The sequence below is a fragment of the Oculina patagonica genome, chromosome 5, assembly GCF_052425735.1.
Source record: "Oculina patagonica isolate OP01 chromosome 5, crgOcupat, whole genome shotgun sequence".
In the NCBI taxonomy this organism is placed as follows: Eukaryota; Metazoa; Cnidaria; class Anthozoa; order Scleractinia; family Oculinidae; genus Oculina; species Oculina patagonica.
The window spans coordinates 25926610-25951909 of record NC_135762.1 but is presented as its reverse complement, the minus strand read 5'-3'; the positions used below and the strand labels follow the sequence as shown (position 1 = coordinate 25951909).

The window sequence follows — 25300 nt, the reverse complement described above, 5'->3', positions numbered from 1 at the left end:
GACAGACTCCGTCGGGACTGGCTCCAACTGTCCGTTTAGAGAGGTGTCCGTCTTAAAGAGAGTTTCGCAATTTCTAGGGCTTTACTATTTACAATTTTATTGATCGATTATTGATGACGTATACTATTATTAAAGATAAAAAAAGAAGGGGGAATCTACAATTCTACAATAAAAAAAACAAGCCGTCAGGCGAGTGATTTACAAGCATTTCGGGTGTTCTCCCAACATCCCAAGTGGCACAAGTAAAGCCCGAGAAAGTGTGGTTTATTGCTTTAATGAAACAACTATCGGAAATTAAAGCGTTCGTCAAAGAAATAGGAATCCATTTTATATTTCGTGATCAAATGTCTTATTCTCAACAAGTTCATCGGATGACGCGGTAAACCAATCACAGCGGCCCCTCATCAGATAGACCAAAACAAGACATTAGACTAACGTTAATTCTTCGTCCTTATGCGTGGTCGAGCGTAGTATGGCCATGTCGGGAAGCGGGAGTTTACCGGTACAAAAGTACATAGGTTTTCTGACCAAATTTGACCAATCAGAGCGCGCATAGTATCTGAGTTATTTTATAATTGACAGTAAAATGACCGAAAAATCAAAAACGGCAGGGACGGACCAACAGCAGGCGCTTATAGAGGTGCCCGTTAAGAGAGAGTTGACTGTATTCTAGTTCACAGGAGGCGGATGCAGACATACAAGGAACTGGCTCGCTTTTCTCGGTTCTCTCGATGGCCGAGCCAAAAATGGGCGAGCTCTGATCTAAACATTGATCTACTAACAAAAGGGTAGAGAGGGAATGCTGTGCTTAGGCATGTTAATCTAGCCGAAGGAACGAACAGGGTCTTTCAAAAATAATCAATTGCAAGACATAGTATGGTGGTCGGCTTTCCCTATTGAATTCGGCGTTCTGACATGCTCTTCTCATTATGGATTCTTGTTTTCGCCCTGTAACTATGCTAAAGAAAGTAGAACTTTTTTTATACGGACACCAAAGAGACAGGAAAGAGTGTCCATATAATGGAGGTGTCTGAATTAGAGAGGTAGCGTCTGTACTGAGGGATGATGTCCGTAAGGAGAAGTTCGACTATATTAAGATCTTTCCAGTACCCGGCAGAGTGAAAGAATTAACCGGAAAACTTCAATTCCTGACACACCTGGGCCCAGTTATTCAAAATTGCATGACGCTAGCTATTCAACGGATAAAACGCTCCCTAGGGGAAAAGCCTACTGACAAAATAAACTACGCTATACATTGAATATTGGTTTATCCGGTGGACAGCGCAGGGGCGTAGCCAGGATTTTTGTATAGGGGGGTTCCAAATGTGAATTGTAATTGTGAAGGTAAAACTGAGCGCCGGAGGCGCTCCTCCTCTAGGGGGGTCCGGGGGCATGCTCCTCCGGGAAATTTTGAAATTTGCGGTCCCCAGAAATGGCATCTCCTTGATTCTAAGCATAAATTTTTAGCAATTTTAGCGTCAATTGAAGCTAGCATTTCTTAGAAGGGAAGCTCAAAATCCCGCGTACCAGGTAATTTTTCCGGCGTACCATTCACTCCCGGCGTACCGTCACTCACTTGTCAGCTAGTATATCAGCCAGAAGTAGGCGCCGTGGATGCTTTCGTGCAAAAATGTCGACTGTTGCACTAATATCAATTTGTCTGTTGTAATGTATGTTCATAAGAGCAAGTCCTGACTCTCGCTCGCTGGTCATTGTAGCCCGCAGGTATGTCTTTAGTCTGCGCAATGTGCTGAACGATCGCTCACATTCTGCAGAAGTAATTGGCAACGTACACAAGATGCGCAGCAACTTGTGCACATTTGGATAAAAATCGCTGTCACATTCTGCCAAGGCCTGAACTGCACTGTTTGGTAGGTCTTGATCCGCACTACACGTACAACGGAGGCTTGTATACACGAAATTTTGTAATTGTAAACACAAGGTGATACTTTATAGATTTCATTTTATTTTTTCAAAAATTTCATTTTTCTAATCTGGCGGAATTAAAGGGGGGTTCTAATAATATTTTTTCTCTTGAATTAGCTATTGCGATATCCCGAAGGGGGGGTTCCGGAACCCCTGGAACCCTCCCCTGGCTACGCCACTGCAGCGTATCAAGCCTTTGAACAACCCAAGCCAGGTGTTAAATTGCGGTTCGTTAGAGGAGAAATTCTTAGTCTTGTTAGAACAAATTCCTTTGAAGACACGCGACATTCTGATAGGCAAAACCTTTTTGGAAGTAGTCTTTCCAGCAACAAACTGGTTAAGCCTCTAAAGGATTACTTCGCCGATTTGAGAATCATGGATCTCAAAGTCGTACAAAATGTACCAAATGATAGGGAAGTATGTCTAGATTTCCAAAATTTTCCGGGCAAAAATGCCGCCGCCCCCCCCCCCCCCCTCCCCCGCGCACGCTACCAAAATATACCTCAGAGCCGATTATTTACGTTATCTTTCAGTCCATTAAAATTCCTTTCCTACGAGCCTGCAAAAGATATCACGAGTAATCACGAGGCCACTGCCTATTTTGGTCCGTATTCAAGAAACCTGCTTTGCCACACAATGTGCGCACAAGGAAAGTTAATTGGCTTCAGTTATGACATTTTGTTTAAGGCTTCTAAATATGCATTGGCCACTCAGAAGGAATCGTGTAGGTCTGTAAGCCCCAATTTTGCTCATTTACAGCAAAATCTGGTGGGAAAGAAACTGAAAAAAGAATACCGTGCAAAATATATACGAATGCATAACAAGTCAGAAACAAATGATAGGATTAAACAGGGTCTCCAATACTTTTTACGTGAAGCGTGATTGAGGCTATTTATTTGCCGTGAAACGTGATTTGGGCTTTTATTTTTTCGTGATTCCAAATTTCAAGATCTTTTTAGGTCTTTTTACGTACGCGTGACAATTGTTAGCTTAAACGTGACCCGTGAACGAAGAGTTGAATTAAACGTGAATGGTGAATCATCTTCTTTTTCGTGACTTTATTTATGATTTTTTAGGTAGTTCTAGTAAACGTACATCTTTGTTTTAGCTCTGTGGTTGGAATTGGGACTTTTGTCAGCTATTTTGTCGCGTGTGTGATTTTGACAGGCACAATATCTGGTCTTACACCTTCCGAGCGTAACAGTCTCAACAGGGATCGCCATGATTTTTGCGTGAACGTGAAAACATTTTTAGAATTATTCGTGACGCGTGAAAAGCCAAACATTTTTACGTGATTCCATTTTGCAGAGAGGCCTGATAGGGGACCCTGATTAAAGAGTAAGTGAGGTCTAAGCGGGTCTAACAATTCCGCTTCCACCCCCGATGCTCACAACTCAACTGCAAAGCCGATAGTTAAAAAAAAGTTGTTTATTTTGTTTGTTTGTTCAAAGTGATCATGAGTTGGAGTAAATGGGTGATTAGAAATATCATGGTAAGATATACAGCCAGCGCGCACCAACACAATGAACTGAGCTACCTCATCAACCACCTTTAAATGTAATAAATTGAGTTCGTTCTTTCAAGTCAGAGAGTGTCAATTTTATTGTTACTCATTTTCGCGGGACTTAAAGACCCGCGAAAATTTATTTTAAACGTTTTGAATTGTATTTTTTATGTTAATTACTTATTTTTGGCCAAATCGCAAAGATTATTAAAGTCCCGCGAAATATGCTCGTTCCATTTTCGCGAAATTAAGTTTCCGCGAAAATAAGTAACAACAAACACGTAGCTAAGAGTGTACCACTTGAATAGGTTTTTGATCAAGATAAGCTTTATCTTCTCAGTTGGATGTCTTGCAATCTTTGGCTTTCCATTTACGGTGTCATTCAGTGTATCTTGACGTACGAAGTCCTGTTGAGCTGATCTTTGAATAATTAATTAGTCACGCAACTTTGTCCTAATTGTACGTAACACTTGTAATAGCTACCAATTTGCTTCCACAAACAGCTTTGTATATGTGGGGTTATAATCGGGAACTCTGCGGAAGAAAACGCAGCTACATAACTCAGTGAACGTACTACATGTAAGAATCACGAAGAGTGCCTGTCTGAAGCCTGGTTCACACTCAAACAACATAACGACTTGTAATAAATTGAGTATCGTTGTATCGAGCAAGAGAGCGTCAGCATGGCAGTTAGTTTACAAACACGGTGTTAAGAGTGCGTCCCTTTAATGACTTTAATTAGTACTTGAACAAGGGTAACTTAATCCTCTCAATGGGATGCCTTGCAATCAATTTCAGGCGGCATCTTTTTCCATTCTGACCATCGTGTCATTCAGTGTATCTTGACGTACGAAGTCCTGTTGAGCTGATCTTTGAATAATTAATTAGTCACGCCACTTTGTCCTAATTGTATCACTTCTAACAACTACCATTTCATTAGTCCGCCAAAAAACAACTTCTGTGGGTTTATAAGCAAGAACTCCGCGGAGCGGGAGAGAGACAGCCACGACATTCACAAGGTACAACGTGTAAGAATCACAAAACGTGTCAGTTCGAAGCCTGGTTCTTTAAGGTGCATAACGAAATAAAGAAAACAAATGCTTTATTCATTGAAATTGCGATTTCTTTGTCTCCGAGATTTGGTGTGTTAGTTAGAAACCCTACCGCAACAATTTACAGTGACGTCACGAATGACGCCTTTTCACAAAAATCGTTTAATTTGGCTTCTCAATTAACGCTGGGCACTCAAATGAAATATCGAGAATGCCTTTTTTAGCCAACAGAAAAAAAAACCGGCTTATTTTCTCGTCTTAACAGAACGGCATAAAGCTATATAACAAGAATATGCCATGCTGACATGAAAGCAGTGTTTAAGGTGATTTGAATGCAAATTTTTAACGCAGTACCTTAATGAACCCCCTGCGGCAAAGTTTTTCTGTTTCCATAGAAAAAAACATTTCTGAATTTTAGCAAGTTCTTGCTTGGCATAATTTTTATAACTTCAGGAGATAAACCTTTTACAAATTAAAGTCGAGAACAACTCTTTAGAATTTCAAACCAATCTCAAAGAGAATTTCTAAGATTTCCTATGATAAAAACGTCAATGTAAAATTGAAAAAGTATTTACAATGGATTTACATGCATGTTTTGCTAATTAAGCCAATCACTATGTGCAACGTGATTGATATCGTACGGGGTATAGTCTCTCTATTTTCGTAGTAACCGTTTCTACAGCGTTTAAATAATCAACAGTTTCCAGCGTATATATATAGTGCTGCGTTGTTAGTCACTACAGTACAGCTCTCGTAACGTTGTTCAGAGAAGAAAAGCCAGTAAAAATCTTCTGCAAGAAAATGGGTTTGTTTAAACGACACCAATTTCTTTCATTTGCAAACGTTTTTGGTGAGTAAACTGCTTATAACTATATTATTCACGCCACTTAATATAACAGTTATTCTTGTAAAATCAGCATACAGTTACTCATGCTTGCCGGAAACAAATTGCAAACTGTGTTCGATTTCTGAGAAGTTTGTAAACAGTTTTATTCTTTTTGTTTCTCGAATTTCAGTTATTCATATTGTTTTATCTCGGCTTGTAGGCTTTGCTACATTGAAAGGATTTGTATCCTTTCAGTGATGTGAAAAGAAGCAGCATTTTGTAATCGTTTATTCAGCTCAATAGTTAGACACGAATTCCGCAGCGATCGACCCCAAATGAAGTTTAACAAACAAGTTCCGATAACGGCTTAGAGTCTCGCAAAATTTTAAGCTAGCTCGCAGCAGCCTTCTGGTCAGTTCAGGGTAAACTTGAACGAGTACACATATATTCAGGTGAATTCGAAAATATTATTTTTGCGTTGAATAAAGAACGTCTTGGATACTAAACCACACTGATGGTTGTTAGACGTCAACAGAATTGTTGCTAAGGGTTTCCACGAAAGTTTACACAATTTTTGCAAGTGAATTCTTGAAGGAATGTTGCATTCTATTATACAACTACGTACACAAAGTTGAGAACAGGAAACGCGTTATTTCTTTTACATAATGGTGGTTAATTTGCTTCTTTCAATGATTAGCACAAATATTTTGCTTGTCTTAATAAGTATGAGATCAGGCGTTCGAAACGCTTTTAAAGATCACAGGAGATTTTCACATTGTTGCAACTCAATTTTTGAAGAAATGATGCTTTATCATACAACTACACTAAGTTAAGAACAAACAACGCGCTATTTCTTTTACATATTGGTGGTTAATTTTCTACTTTCAATGATTAGCACAAATATTTTGCCTGTCTTATTCAGTATGAGATATCGATCAAGGACCTCATCAAGCGTTCAACAATTGTTCGAAACGCTTTTTAATCGCAGGTTACGCCTTGTTTCAGGATTTCGAGGCGTCTTATACCAGTTGAAATACGCTCAGTTAAGTTCGCTTTTTAATTTGATCTCGGCCTTGAGAAGCTCTCGGTTATGATATATCTTTTCTTATGCAGGCTAAATTCCAGTAGAAAAATGATGGTATTTTTTCAACTACTTTATAGGGCCAAGTAAAAAAAAAACAAATGTTTCTCGTCCGGTTTGCTACAAAAAAGAGAGCGGAAGGGCGCTTTTTTTGTTATTTGTTTTTTTATTATTTTGTTGCATTCCTTACCTTTTTTCTCCATCGTCCAATTTTCCAAAAGTTAACTTGCAAAATAAATCATGCAAGTTAATTTACCTATCCAATACGGACCTAGCGACCAAGGCTTTAAAATTTTAGCCCGAGTTCGTACTAACAAAAGCCATGTCTTGCAAAATTTTTAACTAAGTACAAAGTTGAAGTATAACACCTGTTGGTTTTTGTTCGTTCCAACGTTTTCAATAACAAATAATAAAAAAGAGAGGGGGCACCAAAAAATAAAGCGGGCGGGGACCAGAAACATTTGTATTTTTTTTTACTTTTCCTAAAACATTATTTAAACAACATACTGTATGTGAAGCTTGGAAAAAATATGTCGAAATGACACTCAAACAGTGACTCCTGCCACACAGCTAAGCTTGGTAAAAAAAATCACCAGTTCTCCCAGTGAGAGTCGAGCTGATGACCTTTCGCAAACGGGCAATATTCCACAGAATTCTAAGCGTTACACTAAACTGTTATTACCCATTATTATTTTTCTGGATTTAAACGGGCTCTAATCTGATTTAATCTCTTTGCAGTGCTGGTGCTGTTCCTGGGACAAGGACAATGTGATTCAAGTAAGTTCAGTAACAAAATACACTTTGTCTGTAGCGATCGGTACACTGTCGGTAGACTGCAAGAGAGCAAGACGAGGCACTTGCCTCGACTACTTTAACCCAAAGCAAAAAAACACTGAGATATGTTGTGTTGAGAAAATAATTCCCAGTTGAACAAGACTCATCTTTCTCAAGAAACACCTTTTAAAAATGTTGAACAAAGCGTTTCAGAGCTTCTAGATTTCAAAATTTTCTGGAAAGCATGCCCCCAGAACCCCCTAGCAAGCTCTTTAATTTTATTTGGAGTAGGGATTTCTTCCTCGCATGCCTCGCTGCCTCGCACATTTGTAAGACTCGTTAGTTTTGCAGAGGACAACTAAATGACTTATTTATCATTTTTTATTTGTATTTCCAACAGCCTGCCCCACTGGCTTTACAAACATAACAGCCAAGAGTGGCACCCTTTCATATCCCAGCTCAGGTGATTACGGGGTGAACGTGACAAAATGTTGGATTATTACAGTCCCCGAGCATTACGACAGGATTGGCTTAACTTTTCACAGGTAAGTTCTTCGATTGCGCCAGATGAGTATACAATTGCTGAGACACGAAATGACATGATTCACATGGAACAAAAACACAACATGAAAACACACAAGAAATTGTAGCGAAGACCTGGCCCAACGACACGTCCCGGGGGGGGGGGGATACGCAAATTTGCCGATCCGTGCTATTTTTGGGCTAAATCAGTCAATCCACCACTATTTTCGTTCAAATCCGAATTTGCGTTACTTTAAACTTTGTTTCGCTGCAGCAGACAGTAGATGATGATTTTAAACAATTTTTATCGCTTCTTTAATTTTGTGACGTTTCCGCCAACCTACCTACGAAGACTGAGCAAAATGGAACGAACTTCGTTTAAGAAGACTGAACAAAATGGAACGAACTTCGTTTAAATGTCCATGATCAGAGCTTCCTGATGTAGAGTTCCGAATCCGCGCCAAAATTCTCAGCTAATCCGCAATCCGCTATATAAGTCCGGGAATCAGATTGCAAGTTTGCCTAATAGTCGGTCACTAGATTATCCTAATGCTGATTTTGTGCAATAGCTCGGCCAATCAGATTACAGCATTTGCATTAAAATTCTACTAAAAAAAGAACGGAATAAATACTTATATTGATTAAAATTAATAACCCTCGTGGTAGATTTGCCTTTGTTTTATTTTCCACCCGGGCGAACAAGGAAGGCTAACGTTTTGTTTTATTTTTGTTCATAGGTTCGAGATAGAAGTATGTGATGACTGCGAGTGCGACTATATGCAATATGCTAGCTCGTACAATACACTGAAATCTGGATACGGTAAACTCTGTGGAAGAATGAGTGACAGCTATTTAGAACATCGCTGGCGTTCGCTCCAACCCTTTGGCGTTATCGTGTCAAGTCCCCTGTTCATACGTTTTGTGTCAGATGACACTGTTCATAACAAAGGATTCGAGTTTGAATTTATTGCTGGCTCTGATGGTGGTAAGTTATGTCTTAAACTCCTCAGTAGAAATTTTTAAAAAAAATTAGAAAATTGCGCATCCTTATTTTTAAAAAAAAAAAAAAAAAAAAAAAAAAAAAAAAAAAAGAAAAAAAAAAAAAAAAAAAAAAAAAAAACAAAAAAAAAAAATACCAAGAAACAATTTTTACCACGTTTACGTACGTAAATATTTACGCCAATGAAATCCACCTTTACTCGCAGAATTTTACGCATAATTAGCGCTCGCACGTAACCAAAATGGCGGCCTTTTTCTATCCGGCTTCGCTCGAGCTCGCGAGAGAGATAAATCGTCGTTTCGTCGTAAATGAGTTTGGTGACCTATCAGTTCTTTCTCTTATTTTGAGTGTAGTGATAAAATTCTTTCTATAAAATGAATATAGATCAATTTCTTTGTTTGAAAAATAAATTATCACCGGAAACGTGTGCTTCAGTTGCCAACACTCGCAAAGGAATTTTTAAGGAATTATGCAGTATATATAAGGAGGGGGACATTGGGGGGTACTGAACACCGCATTACCGCAAAAAAATCGGCAAATATCGCAATCCGCAAAACAATTCGGAAAATACCGCAATTTCATAGAAAGCTTGCATAGCTGGCGGAATTGTTGACGTGAGTGCGAAAAGTGAGGCAAAAACAAACCTGTGGTACCGTAAAAACCCTGACACGACTTTAAACTGGTTGTTAAAACAGTCAAATTGTAGATAAAAAAATGTTTGACAAAATTAGGTTGTTTCAGCTTGCTTCCGAAACGACCAAGAACGGCTAAAGATATTCGGAAAAATGCGAAGGATAAGTTTTTGTACCGACTATCGTAGACCAAAACGCTAAGAAAACGCATCCCGCAGGTTTGGAGAATACCGCAATACCGCAATTCAAGATTAAAATTACGGAAATACCGCATGAAAAATTGGCCAATACCGCAAGACCGCAAACCCCAATGTCCCATCTATAAGGTCTTCTAAACGAATATGGTGACCCCGCCCCCTTTTTGTTTTAAATTCTACTTCCCTTAAGGTAATCATCCAGTTGGCAAAGTTTGGCTGAAAATTTATGTTTAGTTCCCGGGGGGTTGACCTTAAAAATATACGGGGTCCTAAAGGTAACGTAGGATGTATGTATATGGGGAGGTCCGGTTCGGTGGTATCTTTCCCTGGAACATTTCGAAAATCTAGAAAATCATGAACTTGCGCCATTTGGTGCATTCCGAACGATGGAAAGCCAGTTTGAAGCCATTCTAAACTATTTTTTGACATCGTATAGGCCAATTAAAAAAGAGAGAGAGTTTAAAAAACATAAGCTTTCGGCTATCAGACTTAAGTAAATTCTCAGCTCCGACTATTGGCTCAAAAACTCAGACTATGAGGCAAATAGTTCACCAATTTTCTCCGATTCTGACTGGTTTAAATTGATCACGTGACGCGATAGTGTTCATCCGCGGGGGGCACTATCAGCCCTTATAGTTCACCACTAAATTTTCTCCGATTCTGATTGGTTTAAATTGAACACGTGACGCGATAGTGCCCGTCCGCCAGAGGGCACTATCAGCCCATAGTGCCCTCCCGTGAAAAATGCCCGGATCGATAGTGCCCGCCCGTGACTGTTATTTGTAAACAAGCTGCCTGCAGACAAATACCCCAACCAAATTCACTGCGTTTAGTGGATTTCTCGTCTGGTTTTGTTTCGTTTGTTAAATTTCGGCTTTCAATTGAGCTTTTTATCCTGAAAAGTAAAAATAATTCACGATGCTTGTTTTTGTATGTGCGCGCGGAAGAAAATTTAGTGGTGAACAATAAAGACAATAGAGTGTTTCTGTCTCGGAACTATCGGTCTGATAGTTGCCCCTTGGAAATTTGATGTTCTTAAAACTAACATATTAGCCCTCGAAGCTACGCTTCTCGGGCTAATATTTGTTTTAAGAACATCAAATTTCCGCGGGGCAACTATCAGCCGATAGTTCCTCGACAGAAACACTCTATTGTTAAAATAGAGTCCGTCCGAAAAAAATACCCGGATGGATAGTGCCCGCAACATATCGCAATATTGTTGTGCACAACATGTTGCACTCGTTTGGCCACCCTGTTGAGATAAGTTACAGTATGTTGGATGGCACAAATCAAACTAGTGCGCATGCTCCAGCGCAACAATGTTGCGCGAACGTGGCCAAACAAGTACAACATCATGCAACATAAAAAATGTTGCGAGATGTTGGAAGAAATATTTGACCATTTTCAAACTTGATCCAACATCATCCAACATGTTGCAAGAGGGTGGCCAAACGATTGCACGCAACAATGTTGGGATATGTTGCAATGAAATGTTGCGTGCGTTTGGCCGGGCCTTTAGAGAGCGGAGATTAATAAAGAAAGCGAGACTTAATAGAGCTTTGATGGTGTAGTTGAACTTACGGACATTTGCGCCTGCACTCACCTCGCATAGCGGATTTCTATGACGAACGTCCCATCGAAACTCTGCGAAGAAGAACCGCCGGATATGACTAACAGTGTTAGGCACTGGTAAATAAAACCCAGAGTTTTTACCCTTTTATATTATTACTAAACGACATCAAACTAGTAACGGTCTCATTCCCTACACAGGTGGCCCAACTTCCTACTTGAATGCATCTGTAGATGAAACCATTGCGTTCGGCTCACCAAAAGTTGGCATTCCGAATCGGAGCTATCCTAAAGATTTTGAACAACAGTGGTATCTATTTGCCCCTAAAGGGGGGCACATCCAGATCGACTTCGACACATTCGAACTGGAGAACAGCAAAAATTGCAAGAACGATTTTGTTGAGGTCCGAGAAGCCTACCACTACCTGGATGATGGCGAGTTAAAAGTCGGGGGGGAGTACGGAGAAATCCTGAGCGGACACATGTGCGGCAGTACCACACCGAGTTCCATTCAGAGCAAGGGGAACATGGTCTGGGTGCACTTTAAAAGCGACGACAACTCTACCACTGTCTACAAGGGATTTAAGGCCTCCTTTAAAGCAGGTTTGTATTAGAGATATCACTTGATACCGCTCGGGTGTTATGGCGACGCATGTGCATTGTAGATAGGTATTTTCTTTGTTTATGTCTCCCTCTTGGTAGTGGCCTAATCAATGTTTGTGTGCCGGATTTTAGGTCAGGCGGGATGGGTTCGAGCCCTGGTCTGGGTCCCTGTGTTGCATTTCCCAGGAATGGGGAGGAGTATTGTTACTCAATAAAGTTTATACTGGAAGGCCCTGCCCCGAGGTCCAAACCATTACCCTTTTCTCTACCATTTTGATAGGAAAAATAATCCTTTTATATACCGTCTATATAAAATGATACCCCTTTCAACTACCTACAGTAGTCAAACCACATCCTTTTTAAACGTGTTCACCTGAGTAACTCTTAATGTTCAGATGCATCAGTTGTATCTGCTCGTGATATTTTGAAACCCCCTTTTTAATACCTAAATGACAGATTTTTCTCCCCTTTTCTATACTTCAATTCGTGAAATCCCTGCCCTTTTATGTAGGTCCAGCCTAAGAAAGGTTCTCCCAGTGTGGGACACTAAAGTGAACAGACACTTTACTCTCCCAGTGTCTTTTTTTATATTCTTTTGTGTTTTACGTAATTGCATTTTACAGGACAACAGATGGAGAATTTTCTTTCTAATTTATTTTCTTCCATTTTTTGCAGTTGGAGGTCAGGGGAAACTGTCCGTCAGCAACCCGTTGACGCTTCTGCTCGTCTCAGCTTTGCTCACGTTTGCCTCAAAGAACAGCCTGTTTTAAATTCGTCCACGTGTGTTCCATTCAAGTCTTCAGTCACTCACAGAAGTGTGAACAGCAAGCATTGACTTCAATGCTAAACAGTCAACTCTCTCTTAAACAGACACCGTATGGATCGGCTCCAACTGTCCGTCTTAGAGGGGTGTCCGTCTTATAGGGAGTTAAGTTAGAGTAAAATGACTAAAAACGGCAGAGAAGGGATCAAGAGATGTCCGTCCTATAGAGGTGTCCTTTAAGAGAGAGTTGACTGTAGACAGTATTTGCACCGTATGCACTGTGCATGCTCGAGCTTAACCGATAACAAATTTAATAATTAATCACTCAAACTTCATACCTACTACCTACTTAGCAGATGTCAGAGACAAACACAAATCCATCTTTGGCGGAACTTGACTTTCCGCTCTCATTTTTCTGGGGCATTTTGTAATACAAGACAACGTTAGGTTAGGCACCTGACACGTCCCCAGGCGCCTATCGGCCGGTCGGTGGGTAAGGCGGGAAAACAGGGAACGCGAGGGTTGATGGTTAGGGTGCGGGCCAGTCCGTCTTCCCATCCGCATTAGTCCCTCAACGCCAAGCGAACCGTGCACGATCGAAAAGAGAACACCTGGGGACGAGGCAGTATCGACACTGTAATCCATGGCAAGTTTCACAAAATTCACAGCATGCCAAGCCCTCTGGAATTTGTACAGTTCAGATGAAATCTTTTGTTCATGCGCCCAAATGGTGGTTTTCAAAGTTGCACGAAATAATTCATTACAAATAATAATATAATTGTGACCGAAATTTTGCATATTTAATTTCACTTTTCACTTCAGAGTTCTGTGTTTATTTGTTCTCTGTCTGTCTGTCTGTCTGTCTGTCTGTCTTCATCTGTCTGATCTCTTATTTCTCTCTGTCTGTTTGTCTGTCAGCCTGCTTCCTGCCTCGCTGTCTCCAGCTCTGGCTCTTTATGTCTGTCAGACATTCGCTCTGTCCCTCTGTCTGTCTGTCTGTCTGTCTGTCTGTCTGTCTGTCTGTCTGTCTGTCTGTTTGTTTGTATATTTGTCTGTCTGTATGACTACCTCTTTTTATCCCCGTCTGTCTGTCTGTTTATCTGTTTGTTCCGTTGTTTTGTTTATTAGCGCGCCTTCTTACTTCTTTGTGTGTTTTTCGAAGAAGAACAACTGATAAAGTTTACAAGCCATGTTTTTGCAAAGAATTGGACGCTTCATTAAGCCGCGTAAGTGTAAAATAATATAGTTTTTATTTAGCTGTACATAACTTACTAAAACACCGATTTCCAGCAAATCAATCGCTTCGGACAATTGTCATTTAGACACAGTTTAGTATACGCCTGGAGCGTGATTTTGAACTAATGCATAATGACAAATTGCCCATTATATATTCACTGAATTCCAGATATTGTTACACTGTTACGTGTCCTATTTAGAAACATCTTTATAAGAATGTTGAGGCTGACAAAAGGTCCCATTTAATCTGCTTGAAACGTTGTTTAATCATTTTGCGTGTGTTTTTTATACATTTGGTGTGAATTAAACCTAGAAACAAAATTTTTTGACCGGATCAACAACATAAAAAAGTGTTGCAGTTCAATTTAAAAGTGTGTCGGGCTAGTAAATGACCTTCCTTTAAAAAATTAAGGGAAAAAAGGCTCAAATCTTGTAAAGATTAAATTTATTCAGCTTCAGCCGAAAAAATATGAGACGTCCTTATAAAATGAGTGTGTTTACAACAAAATATATAAGTCACTTAATGAATAGAGCACAACACTGAGATAGAGTATGCGGTATAAAACTGGCGAGGAAGTACAGCTGTATGTTTAATATACGTGCACCAAGGCCGGGTTGCTCAACTGACTAATAATTATAAGCTAACCAGGATTACCGTGAATGTTGATTTCAGCTCTATAACTTTTCTATTTATATTTTCTGTGCCACACAGGCATGATGGGTAGTAAGAAAGTAAGTTCTTCAGCTAACGTCGATCTCAACCTCCACAAAACATTAGCAAAGTAAACACGCTCTTATACAAGAGAAATGAAGCGTCCTTCGACTTTTAATCCTGGATTAGTGTTAGTCGGCTTTTGAACAACCCGGCAAAGTGTTGTGTGTATTTCTTTTGGTATGGGTTTTGCATTTCCAAGTCCCTGTTAAAGATTGCTTGAAGAAACTACAAGTAAGTGCCTAACCAATTAGAGAAATCATAATATTTTATCAACAAACCGTAAACCAATCGTGGACCAGCTAAGGTTGCTTAGGTACGTTTTCCCGCTCTAAGCGCGTAACTAGAGGGCAAAATATAAAGATTTGTACGAATTTGTGTGAGAAAGCTAATAAAGTAGATGTACCGCTTTAAATGTTGTTTCTCTGTTGTTTTGTTTCTTTCGAAAGTAATGTGGCCTTACTGAAGCCGCACTCTTGAAAGTGACACCTACTGTACATTGTAAATAAACAGTACTCTTCAACACAAACATTTCAAGATTTATGGACCATAGAGTTATTTCAACAGCGGTCTAATTTTTTGTGGTAAATTAACTTAGATCAAATGTAGCAGCTGTTAGGAATGGCAATGATCGACTAAGGTGATGAAGTTTGTTCTTGCACCCTTGGCTTCATTTTTTAGGCTAGACAACATGTCTTCAATGGACTGTTTCCCTGTCACAGAGTAACGTTATAAAATAAAAGAATTGGTCCATTCATGTGTTACTAACAAAATAAAAGCATCGAACAATTATAAAATATTCACCGAGCGTAAAGATATAGTAAGAGACATGTCATCTTCAAATAACAAAGAGGACCTAAAGAGCGCTCATAGTTCTGAAGCCGTTTGGTCGATTCCTCAACAGATTTCTACATTCAACCAATACACCTCGAAGAATAGGCCTTAAACTCTTGGTAAAAACATGATTGTACGCCTTGCATGAGAGGAGCAGAAAAAAGAAATTTAATTTTGTATGCAAATTGAACCGCCTGAGGCAAACTGTGCCAGTTGTTGCCATTAGCAACAGCAACTGAAATCAACACGATTTTGTTCGCGTGATGTTGTCCAATCAATCATTGTTTGGGTAGAAATATCACGCTATATGCAGTACAATGTTACAAAATTCGAAGACACAATAAGTCTAGTCTATAAAAAAAATTCAGTTACATAATTTCAGTTACATCAATACATTAACAACAAGATTATCGAAGCAAAGTAAAGCTTTCCAAGTGTTTATTTGTAAGGAATCGCTTAGCAACAGTTTCCATATATAGTCAGTCCACCTTGCGACTTTCCATCGCTTGCTACAGTGCTGTTTATGCAGAGAGTCCACGACGAAAACCTTTTTGTTGAAGAACAATGCGTTTGATTGAGCGAACCCAATTTGTTTCAGTTGCGGCTGTTCTTGGTAAGTAACAAATCGTGTTTTTATTATAATAATCACGTTTATATCGCACATGCGGCGAGTCGGTTAACATTGCTAAGTACGGCGTGGCCTTAATAACCATTCATTCATTCAACGCGAAACTAACTCACAAAATTTTACCTTGTTTTTATTCTTTGATCCTTGATGTTATTATTACTATTTTCGTTTCGGAGAAAGAAACGAGAAATTTGAAATTTTACTTTCCGTGAGACTCTGATCTGAAATAATAGCGAATCGCAGCAAACATGGCCACATGCAAATACTAAATTAGTAAGATCGTTTTTCGTCGAAGGCCACTTTTTTTAAAGGAGGGGGGAGTTCAATTTTGTCAGTGACATTACAGAAGTAGTTTACAACTCATGCGCCAAAGCCACAACTTCTCATGAATTCGCAGAGCACAAAAAAACGGAAGAAAAAACTGTTCAGTTCTCGTTGGATCATATACATATCTCGCTTGATTTGACGCCCTATTTGTTAATTGCGAAGCAACCGTACGCGTTGGTCACCAAAACAAATCCTTCTCATAATTTTTGTTTATATAGAGGTTTTAGTTTCTGTATACTGTGTATGTTTTCTTTTTCACTGTGAAAGTTTTCAAAAAAAGTTATATAAAATTCCAGTTTTTTGTCGTTTCTCCGTCAAAAACGTGTACGCAAATTTGCTCGCCTTCACACCTGACCGAAAGTGTTTTTTATCGATCATTTTTCACGATACACAGAGTACCTCGAATAAAATTTCCAAGCCAGATTCTCAACGTGTTTTCTTTGAAAGCAGTTTGCTGTACTGCTCTGCTTTAGATTTGGATGTAAGCGAGCTCAAACGATCGAAGTCGAGTGACATAAGAGATTTACAGTTTGCTGAACATGAATAATAAACAGTTAAAATGTTCTGCTAAGGACACCCACTGTTCATACATATGCTCTCCTTAAATAAACAACTGAAATCCCTTGTAACGACCTGTCAGTTGAGAATTATAGTTAAATCGCAGTATATCTTTCTGAGCGTGTTATAACTGTTCAAACACTGTAGCGTGACTTCAGCGCCTTTCAAGTACACGGGCGTTTCCTTTCAGTGTATCTGAAATTTCGCCGGGCGTCTGTTAATTACGGTCAGATACCCATTGTAAGATAAAGGAGACTCTGCTTATGAGAGATTTGAAACCTGCCCTGAAAGCTTATGTTGGCAACGAAAAACTTTGTCTTTGTCTTATTAGTTTGCGATTTTTAATATGCAAATTATAATTTGCATCATCATCTGTCATTCTTATTGTTTTTGGAATTTTAATTTAGTTGTTGATTCTATTTTACCGTCATTTCTGAAGATGTATGTGAAAACATGCATACGAAACGTCACAGAAGTAAAAAGGTATAATTCTTTCCAACAATGCGTTTGTTCGTAATGTTTATCACCGCAGTTTGCGTGTTATTTCTTGTTAAGCTTCGATGGTCAAAGACAAAGAGAATTTAAGGTAAAATGAAGGATTTTGACTTTCTGAACTTACATTTTGCAGTGTATATTAAGAATGTTGAAGAAATTACTAAGACACATATACATGTACAAACATGGTGTAGACAGATTCTTGTGTAGGAAATCGAGCCGTTACGGGGTCCTAAAAAAAATTGTTCGTTATATCGAAAACCTCGATATAACGAATTCGCGGAAAAACAACCAAAATGTTCGTTATATCGAGGTAATCAGTTTCTAACGCTGTTACGTTGCCACGTACCCAACATTGCCGGATATTAATAGCCTGCGTAGCAGGCGCCGGTGTAGTTTCCTCGCGTGGTCCTCTCGCGATCTCGCGCCCTTACGCGCGCTCGGAAAACTACACAGGCGCCTGCTACGCAGACTAGGATATTAACGATTTCTGAAAATAACATTTATAATGTATAATATATGCACATAGATATGGACATATGTATTTGAACTTGTTCTCTTGTTACAGGATTAAAGGATTTTCATCCTTGTTGGTCTGTTTCGCATTCACCTTTTGTCGCGCCGTTGACATTTTTTCGTTATATCGGGGTACATTTTACTTTTGGCCAGGGCTTCCGGATTGTGTTTGTTATAACGAGGATTTCGTTACATCGAGGTTCGTTATTTCGAGGTCCTGTTCCGTATAAATGATCCGTACATTTTACTGTAACTTTGGCCGGGCTGAAGAATATCGTTCGTTATACCGAAGACTTCGTTATATAGAGGTTCGTTAAATCGAGGTTTGACTAAAATCGCATCACAGAGGCTAAAGGTAACATTACGTGTTGAGTACAGTGTATATCGACAACGGTTTTCGAGCCAAAGTTAATTCATACGGAAAAAACTCGAGTCAAGAAATTGCTTACCCGGGTTTTTTTATCATCTCGAGTTTTGGGCTACTTCAGAAAAGGATTTCGTAGAGTTTTAACGCTCTTTGGAAGCTAAAACTTTGGTGAATAACATATCTTTGTATAAACTTTTCTTTGGCGCAAAGACAAAAAGGCCATTTTGGAGTGAGTTTCTCCTTTAAAACGTGGCTTAGTTAGGCATTCTTGTGGGAAAGAAGCTGAAATTTCCACTAGATTTGCTTGATTGGTGCCACGGTGTATATGAAATGATCAGTCAATCTGTCTGTCTGTATTTCTGTATCTGATGATCTATCCGATGGTCTGTAGGTTGCTCTCATCTGTTTGCCTGTCTGTCTGTCTTTCTGTATGTGTGTATGTGTGTGTGTGGCTCTGTCGGGGATTTATCATTTTATAGCTCTATTCATTATTATTTTCTTGCAGGTTTGGCGCTTCTCATTGGAAAAGGGACGTGTGACTCAAGTAAGTTCTGAATCTAAACCCCGGTAAAAAAGAGAATGGAGTAGGGACAGTAAGGAAATGAAATGATCTTTAACGGGCATCTTCAGTGGTGTTTAACTATAACTATATTAATTAGATGCTGCTAGTAGGTCCAATTCCGGGATTATAGTAATAATTTAGTTTTAGTAGCAATAATTTGGTTTCAATTAAGTTTTAGAGCTCACGGCTCACTTGAAAATCATTACTTGATGAATAAGATTGCGTGATTTGTTCAATTAAGATCTTGATGATGATGATGATGATGATGATGATGATGATGATGATGATGATGATGATGATGATGGTGGTGGTGGTGGTGGTAGTGGTGATGATATGAATTGTACGATAACAAGAAAGAAGAATTTGTTATTTTACCCTTGTTCTTTAATCCCTTGTACATAGTCTACCCTCCCGTCCGTCATTTATTTAAATTGTTACACAATACTTCGTTCCAGCTAAGTGGAAGAGACGTCTGTACGTTTTGGGCTCATCACACAATCTCCTCTACACGAGGCAGAGAAAAGCAGAAAAGATTGCCTGACGAGCCCAAAGGGCGTAGAACCTATTAATTGAGTTGTCACATGACGCTTCTTCTCTGCTAAGTAGTCGGGATCAGCCTCCAGGGTACTTAGTAGACATGTGCTAGCCGCCTAGGCTTAAAAAAACAGCGAAGAAAGCAGAGAAGTCATACTTAAACTATCACTGAAAATGATTATATATTTTTTGTATTCATCACAGTTTGCCCCAATGGTATTACTAACATAACAGCTTCAAGTGGTGTTCTGACCTATCCTACCTCAGGAGATTATGGTATAAACGAGACAAAATGTTGGATGCTTGAAGTTCCCGATACTTACGAAGGGATTTACATTTATTACAGCAGGTATGTTATTATAGCAGACATCGTTTAACTTAAGAAAAACGGGGAACGCTATAGTGCATAGCGTTTTTTGAAATGCTTAAAGTCTACGTTTTTGGAACATGGAATTCCCAAGGGCATCTACCAGCCCAAACGCCCGAAACAAAAACAACCTAACTTCGCTACTTAATTTAGCATAGTGTTAAGAACAAACAAAGACATGAATTTATGTAATTTATGAATTCCACTGTAACGCTTAAAAGACGACTTTACAAAAAAGCTACACGTGAGATTTTACATAACTTGTGAACTTTGAAATTCATTTTCTCAGGCTCTGATAAGAAATTGTTGTTGGTGTTATCACGGATAATTACTTAAATCTTTAGCTTTTATGAAAAGGGTAGAAAATAACGCAGTAGGTTTTAAATTATTCTGGTATTCGATTTTTGTCCAACTAAAACTAATATTTCCCGATTTCCTGATGGGTTCCATCCTCGGAGATCCAGGGGCAGTTAGTGGGGCGAAACGAAGGAATAAACCGGGCAGAAATCGATTTCTGCCTGGTTTATTCCTTCCTTTCGCCCCACTAACTGCCCCTGGGTCTCCGAGGATGGATGGGTTCCGTCTTAATTAATTTTAGGAGTTTTATTTCCTGTTTTGGTCACGTGACCTTTCAAATATGGCGAGATTTAAAATTCTTGAAGGACTCTTCAAGGAGAACAAACCTGTGAAAAGAACTTATCTGTTGGAACTCTGATTTCCAAAATATAACGGTTAGAAACCTTACTAAGCAGCAAATTGGTAGTTAAGGACTTCCCTTTAGTCCGAGCTCTGAAATAGGATATTTTCGTAATCGGAATATAAGGCTTCTACCGACATCGTCAATGACTTTGCAAGTTAAATCAAGTAAATCAGAGATATGTACAAAATACAGTCGAAGCTCTCTTAACGGACACTCTCGTAAGTGGACAGCTCTACTTATGGCCGCCTTGTTTGAAACCCCGTTGTGACTCCTATACAAACTCTGTATTTTTACATTCTCGCAAGCGGACATTCCCGTAAGCGGCCGCGGACACTTTCAGAGATTACGACTTAGACCCCCCCGGGGGGGGAGACACCCTGTAAATTTTTGGGTGGGAGTGTGCCGCTGAGACTCTGAAACCCTTACCCTATACCAGACCATCTTCAGCTGGTTTTGCAACCCTATTCTAGACTAGATACCGAAAATCCCTACCCCTTCCCAGACTTGCTTCTTTTTATAATTAAAACTGCATCACTATAAGTGTTTTTATGGAAAACCATCTGTCAACAAACGTTGTTACAATGATTTTATTCACGTCTACGGAAGCCGCTTTCTCTTCCGAGTTCCTATTCCTATTCTGGACTTAATTCTTCATACCACTGATCAGTTTCTCGGCAAATGATACCCTATTCTAGACCAAAACTCTCTGATTTCTATACCCTATCCCAGACTAAACTCCTTGAAAACCATACCCTTCACAGCGGCACATACCTATATAGCTCATATATGGGAGTGCCCCTCCCCCGGGACTTAAACTTTGCTTTGTTTTTAAGCTCCAGTAAGCGGACATCCCAAAGAAAATCCTGTTAACAACCTCTGTATCTCTTTTTATCAATCAACTTCACATCGTCGTTCGTCACAATGATTTTACAGTAATTACAGTACCATATTTCAGTGCTTGTTTTGTCGTCATCCACGTCCGTACTGTTATTTTTTAGCTGGGCAAGCTCCCGTAAGCGGCCATATATCCCCTACACCTCTAGTGGCCGCTTACGAGAACCATTCTCGTAAGCGGCCAGCTCCAGTTACGAACACTTTTTTCGCGTCCCTAGGGTGTCCGCTTACGAAAGCTTCGACTGTAGTCAACTGTCTGATTGTCATCCAGGCCGAAGTCCTGTGGTCCATTTTTCTTAAAGGGTTTCCTGCAGAACAAAAGGGAACTAACGATGTTTTTTTTGTTCCAAGGTTTGACATGGAAATATGCAAAAATTGCGAGTGCGACGGTATCCAGGGTTCTGGCTCTCTGAGTACTTTACCATTTGTCGGAAAAACCTGTGGATGGTACACAAACAACTATTTGGAATCTCGACGCCTTTTGGGAGATCCGATAGATAGTAGAATTCCTGTGACAACCATCTACTTTCGTTTTGTGTCGGATGACACTGTCCATCGCAAAGGATTCAACGTCTCCTTTATCGCTTACTCTGACGATAGTAAGTTATGCAAACAGCTCAGAACCTCTCAGCTCCACCTAACGCACCTAATTAAAGGCATAGCTTTAGTCATTATGTGATTATTTTGTCATTTCTCTAGATTTGATCGATCTATGGCAGCTTGAAGCTGTCATATTTAAACTTGTGTTACAAAGTAAAGATTGATTGGTTGACTGACTGACTGACTGACTGACTGACTGACAGAAGAGGGGAGAGAGAGAGAGAGAATTTGATTGATTGATTGATTGATTGATTGATTGGTTTGTTGGTTGGTTAGTTGGTTGGCTGATTGGTTGATTGCTTGTTTGCTTGCTTGCTTGCTTGCTTGCTTGCTTGCTTGCTTGCTTGCTTGCTTGCTTGCTTGCTTGCTTGCTTGCTTGCTTGCTTGCTTGCTTGATTGATTGATTGATTGATTGATTGATTGATTGATTGATTGATCAAATGATTGTGTGAGTGTGAGAGTGCTTACTAGCTTGCTTGCTTGCTTGACTGACTGACTGACTGACTGACTGCCGATTGATTGACTGATTAATTGACTGATTGATTGCTTTTTTGCTTGCTCGATTGACTTGCTAAAAGGGATTCTGTAACTTTAACTTTAACCTTTCCTGACAAAAGTGACTCTGTAAAACATTCGCAAAGATGATCATGAAACGTGGCGTTCAAGTATAGCGTTTGGTTTGGGTCAATAAGTAACGCTGGCAAGAAGGCTTCTATCGTCTTGATATCTGCCACAAGCGGGCAATTTTCAAAGTGGTTTTAACGTCGCTATAAAAACATCGAAATCAATTAACACTTTCCATTAGGGGCGCATTCTTTTGCTCCGATTAGAATATCTGCTCCCGATAGCATAATGAACGGAATGAATGGAAGGGGGGGCAAAAAAAAAAAAAAAAAAAAAATCTTCTTTAATGAATACGGTTTACTCGGAATAGGCAGAATATGCATTCTTTTGGTTTAGTTTTGGCGGGAAATCAAACGCGGCCGGCCATCCGAGGTCGTTGGCAACTCGTGCGTACTCAGATACAATAGTTCTCAGGTCACCTCCGCCACCAGTATTCCGTGTTCACAATATGCGTTCTTTTGGAAATTGATATTCGGTGTATTCTGTTATTCCTAAACCGGAATGTGAATAGCCAGAATAGTCTCAAAAAAGATGCGCCCTGAGTAACATTTAACCTTTTTTATTCCATGCACAGGTGGGTCCATAAAGTCCTATCTGAATGCATCTGAAGATGAAACCATTGAGTTTGGAACACCAAAAGTTGGCATCCAAAACTATCCTAAAGATTTTGAACAACAGTGGTATTTGATCGTCCCTGAAGGACAGCAGGTCCAGATCGACTTCGACATTTTCGAACTGGAGCAGAGTAAAAACTGCAAAAACGACTATGTTGAGTTTCGGGAAGCCTACTTTGATGATAATGACCCAACAGACATCGAGGGATACCGTGGACCAATCCTGACCGGACGCCTGTGTGGCACTACAAAGCCGAGCTCCATACAGAGCAAAGGGAACATGGTGTGGGTGAGGTTCGAAAGCAATAACAACGCTACTACGGTCCACAAGGGATTTAAGGCCTCCTTTAAAGCAGGTGTGTGCTCATTAGCACCGTTCAGGCGCTCAGGACTACGCATGCGCATTTTAGATGGTAGTGACCTTTTTAATGTCAGTGGGGTGAACTCCAGATCAGGCAGGCCGAGTTCGAGCCCTGGTGTTGGTCACTAGTTACATCTCCCGGAAATGGTGGGAGATTATTCAATAAAGTTTTAGAAGAGGAATAGTAGCTCACTTCATGTACAAGAAGTACTATAAGAAGTAGCTCCTCCCCCCCCCCCCCCCCCCCCATCCTCCCTGGGAGATTTCATTCTTGAACACAAGACACTTCACTCTTACAGCTCCTCTTTAAAATTATTTTGTGTTCTTTAAAATTCTTCTGTTGTGTTTTAAAATGCATGTTATAAGAGGTGTAGTTCACTACAATAAGTACTATAAAAAGTACCTACCTCCCCCCCCCCCCCCCTCATCCTCCCTGGGAAGTTGCATTCGTGAACACAACACATTTCACTCTCAGAGCTCTTCTTTAAAATTCTTTTGTGTTAAAAATGCATTTTAAAAGAAGGACAACGGATGCAGAATTATCTTTCTAATTTATTTTCTTTATTTTTCAGTTGGAGGTCAGGGAAGACTGTCCGTCAGCAACCCATTGACGCTTCTGTTCGTCTCAGCTTTGCTCACGTTTGCATCGAAGAACAGCTTGTTTTAAGTTCGTCCACGTGTGTTCCATTCACTCACAGAAGTGTGAACAGCAAACATTGACTTCAATTTATACATAGCATTTACACCTTATGCACTGTGCATGCTCGATCGAGCTTTATCGATAAGAAAATTTAATAATCAATTGCTCTTCGTACGTACCTGCGTGAGCACATGTCAGATACAAACAAAATCCATTTTTGGCGAAATTTGACCAGCCGCTCTCTACTACTACTGGGGCAATTTCACTGTAAGACAACGTTAGGTGTCGACACAGTAGTCCTTGCAATTAAGGCATGGCAAGTGACACAAAACTCATAGCCGCCATGAATTTTTTTCACAAAATAATTGATTTCAAATAATATAATTAGGCCGAAATTTTAATGTTTAATTTTACTTTGCACTTCAGAATTCCTTGTTTATTTTGTTCTGTCTGTCTTTCTAACCTACTGAATGACTGTCTGTCTGACTGCCACTACCCCTCTATTTCTCCGTCTGACTGTCTTTCCGTCTGTTTGTTTATCTGCTGTCTGCCTCGCTGTCTACCTTTCTGGCTCTATCAGCCCGTCTGCCTATCTGTCTGTCTGTCTGTCTGTCTGTTTGTCTGACTACCTGTCTGTCTGTCTGTCTGTCTGTCTGTCTGTTTGTCTGTTCGTCTGTTTGTGTAACTGCCTGTCTCTCTGTCTGTCTCTCTGTCTGTCTGTCTGTCTGTCTGTCTGTCTGTATTGATGCATTTATATAAGAGAAATGAAACGTCGTTCAACTTTTTATCCTGGATTAGTATTAGTCGGCTTTCGAACAACCCGGCTAAGGAGGTGTTGCATGTATTTGTTTTGGTTTTGCATTTCCAAATCTCTTTTAAAGATTGCTCGAAAAAGCTGCACGTAAGTGTTCTAACCAATTAGCTAGAGCAGCTGTAATATTTATCAACAAACGTAGGCCAATCATGGAACAGCTAAGGTTGCTCAGGTACGTTTTCCCGCGCCAAGCGCGGACCTGGATAGCAAAATATAAAGATTTGTAAAAATATGTAGAAAGGAAATAAAGTTGATATAACGCTTTAAATGTTGTTTTCTGTTGTTTTGTTTCTTTTGACAGTACTGTGGCTTTATTAAAGTTGCATTTTAGCGAATGACAAATATTGAAAATAAAAAATTAACTCTTGAAAGTGACACTGCATATCGTAAATAAGCAGTGCTCTTCAACACAAAAAATTCAAGATTAATAGACCATAGAGTTATTTCAACAGCGGTCTAGTTTTGATA

General features: G+C 39.7%; 2 protein-coding genes across 2 annotated transcripts; both read left to right on the top strand.

Annotated features, from left to right (window-relative positions):
• The first annotated feature begins 5209 nt into the window (after positions 1–5209).
• LOC144653586 (tolloid-like protein 1) lies at positions 5210–14831 on the top strand. Its single transcript, XM_078513623.1, has 6 exons — positions 5210–5332; positions 7128–7166; positions 7564–7708; positions 8423–8670; positions 11285–11686; positions 12362–14831. Exons 1-6 carry the CDS (start codon positions 5284–5286, stop codon positions 12454–12456), a joined length of 978 nt encoding a protein of 325 aa, XP_078369749.1. The 5' UTR covers positions 5210–5283; the 3' UTR covers positions 12457–14831.
• A 779-nt stretch (positions 14832–15610) lies between these two features.
• On the top strand, positions 15611–25088 carry LOC144653588 (tolloid-like protein 1). The gene is made up of 6 exons (XM_078513625.1): positions 15611–15844; positions 18628–18666; positions 19423–19567; positions 21531–21778; positions 22978–23373; positions 23951–25088. The coding sequence occupies exons 1-6, from the start codon at positions 15796–15798 to the stop codon at positions 24043–24045; spliced, it is 972 nt and encodes a 323-aa protein (XP_078369751.1). The 5' UTR covers positions 15611–15795; the 3' UTR covers positions 24046–25088.
• The last annotated feature ends 212 nt before the right edge of the window (positions 25089–25300 follow it).

What these genes read in the sequence shown, in the direction of transcription:
- LOC144653586 (XM_078513623.1), top strand. Translation starts at nt 5,284, where the DNA reads ATGGGTTTGTTTAAACGACACCAATTTCTTTCATTTGCAAACGTTTTT. An exon ending in ATTGGCTTAACTTTTCACAG is followed by an intron (nt 7,709 to 8,422) that starts GTAAGTTCTTCG and finishes TTTTGTTCATAG; the next exon opens with GTTCGAGATAGAAGTATGTG. An exon ending in TATTGCTGGCTCTGATGGTG is followed by an intron (nt 8,671 to 11,284) that starts GTAAGTTATGTC and finishes TTCCCTACACAG; the next exon opens with GTGGCCCAACTTCCTACTTG.
- LOC144653588 (XM_078513625.1), top strand. Translation starts at nt 15,796, where the DNA reads ATGCGTTTGATTGAGCGAACCCAATTTGTTTCAGTTGCGGCTGTTCTT. An exon ending in AAAAGGGACGTGTGACTCAA is followed by an intron (nt 18,667 to 19,422) that starts GTAAGTTCTGAA and finishes TATTCATCACAG; the next exon opens with TTTGCCCCAATGGTATTACT. An exon ending in ATTTACATTTATTACAGCAG is followed by an intron (nt 19,568 to 21,530) that starts GTATGTTATTAT and finishes TTTTGTTCCAAG; the next exon opens with GTTTGACATGGAAATATGCA.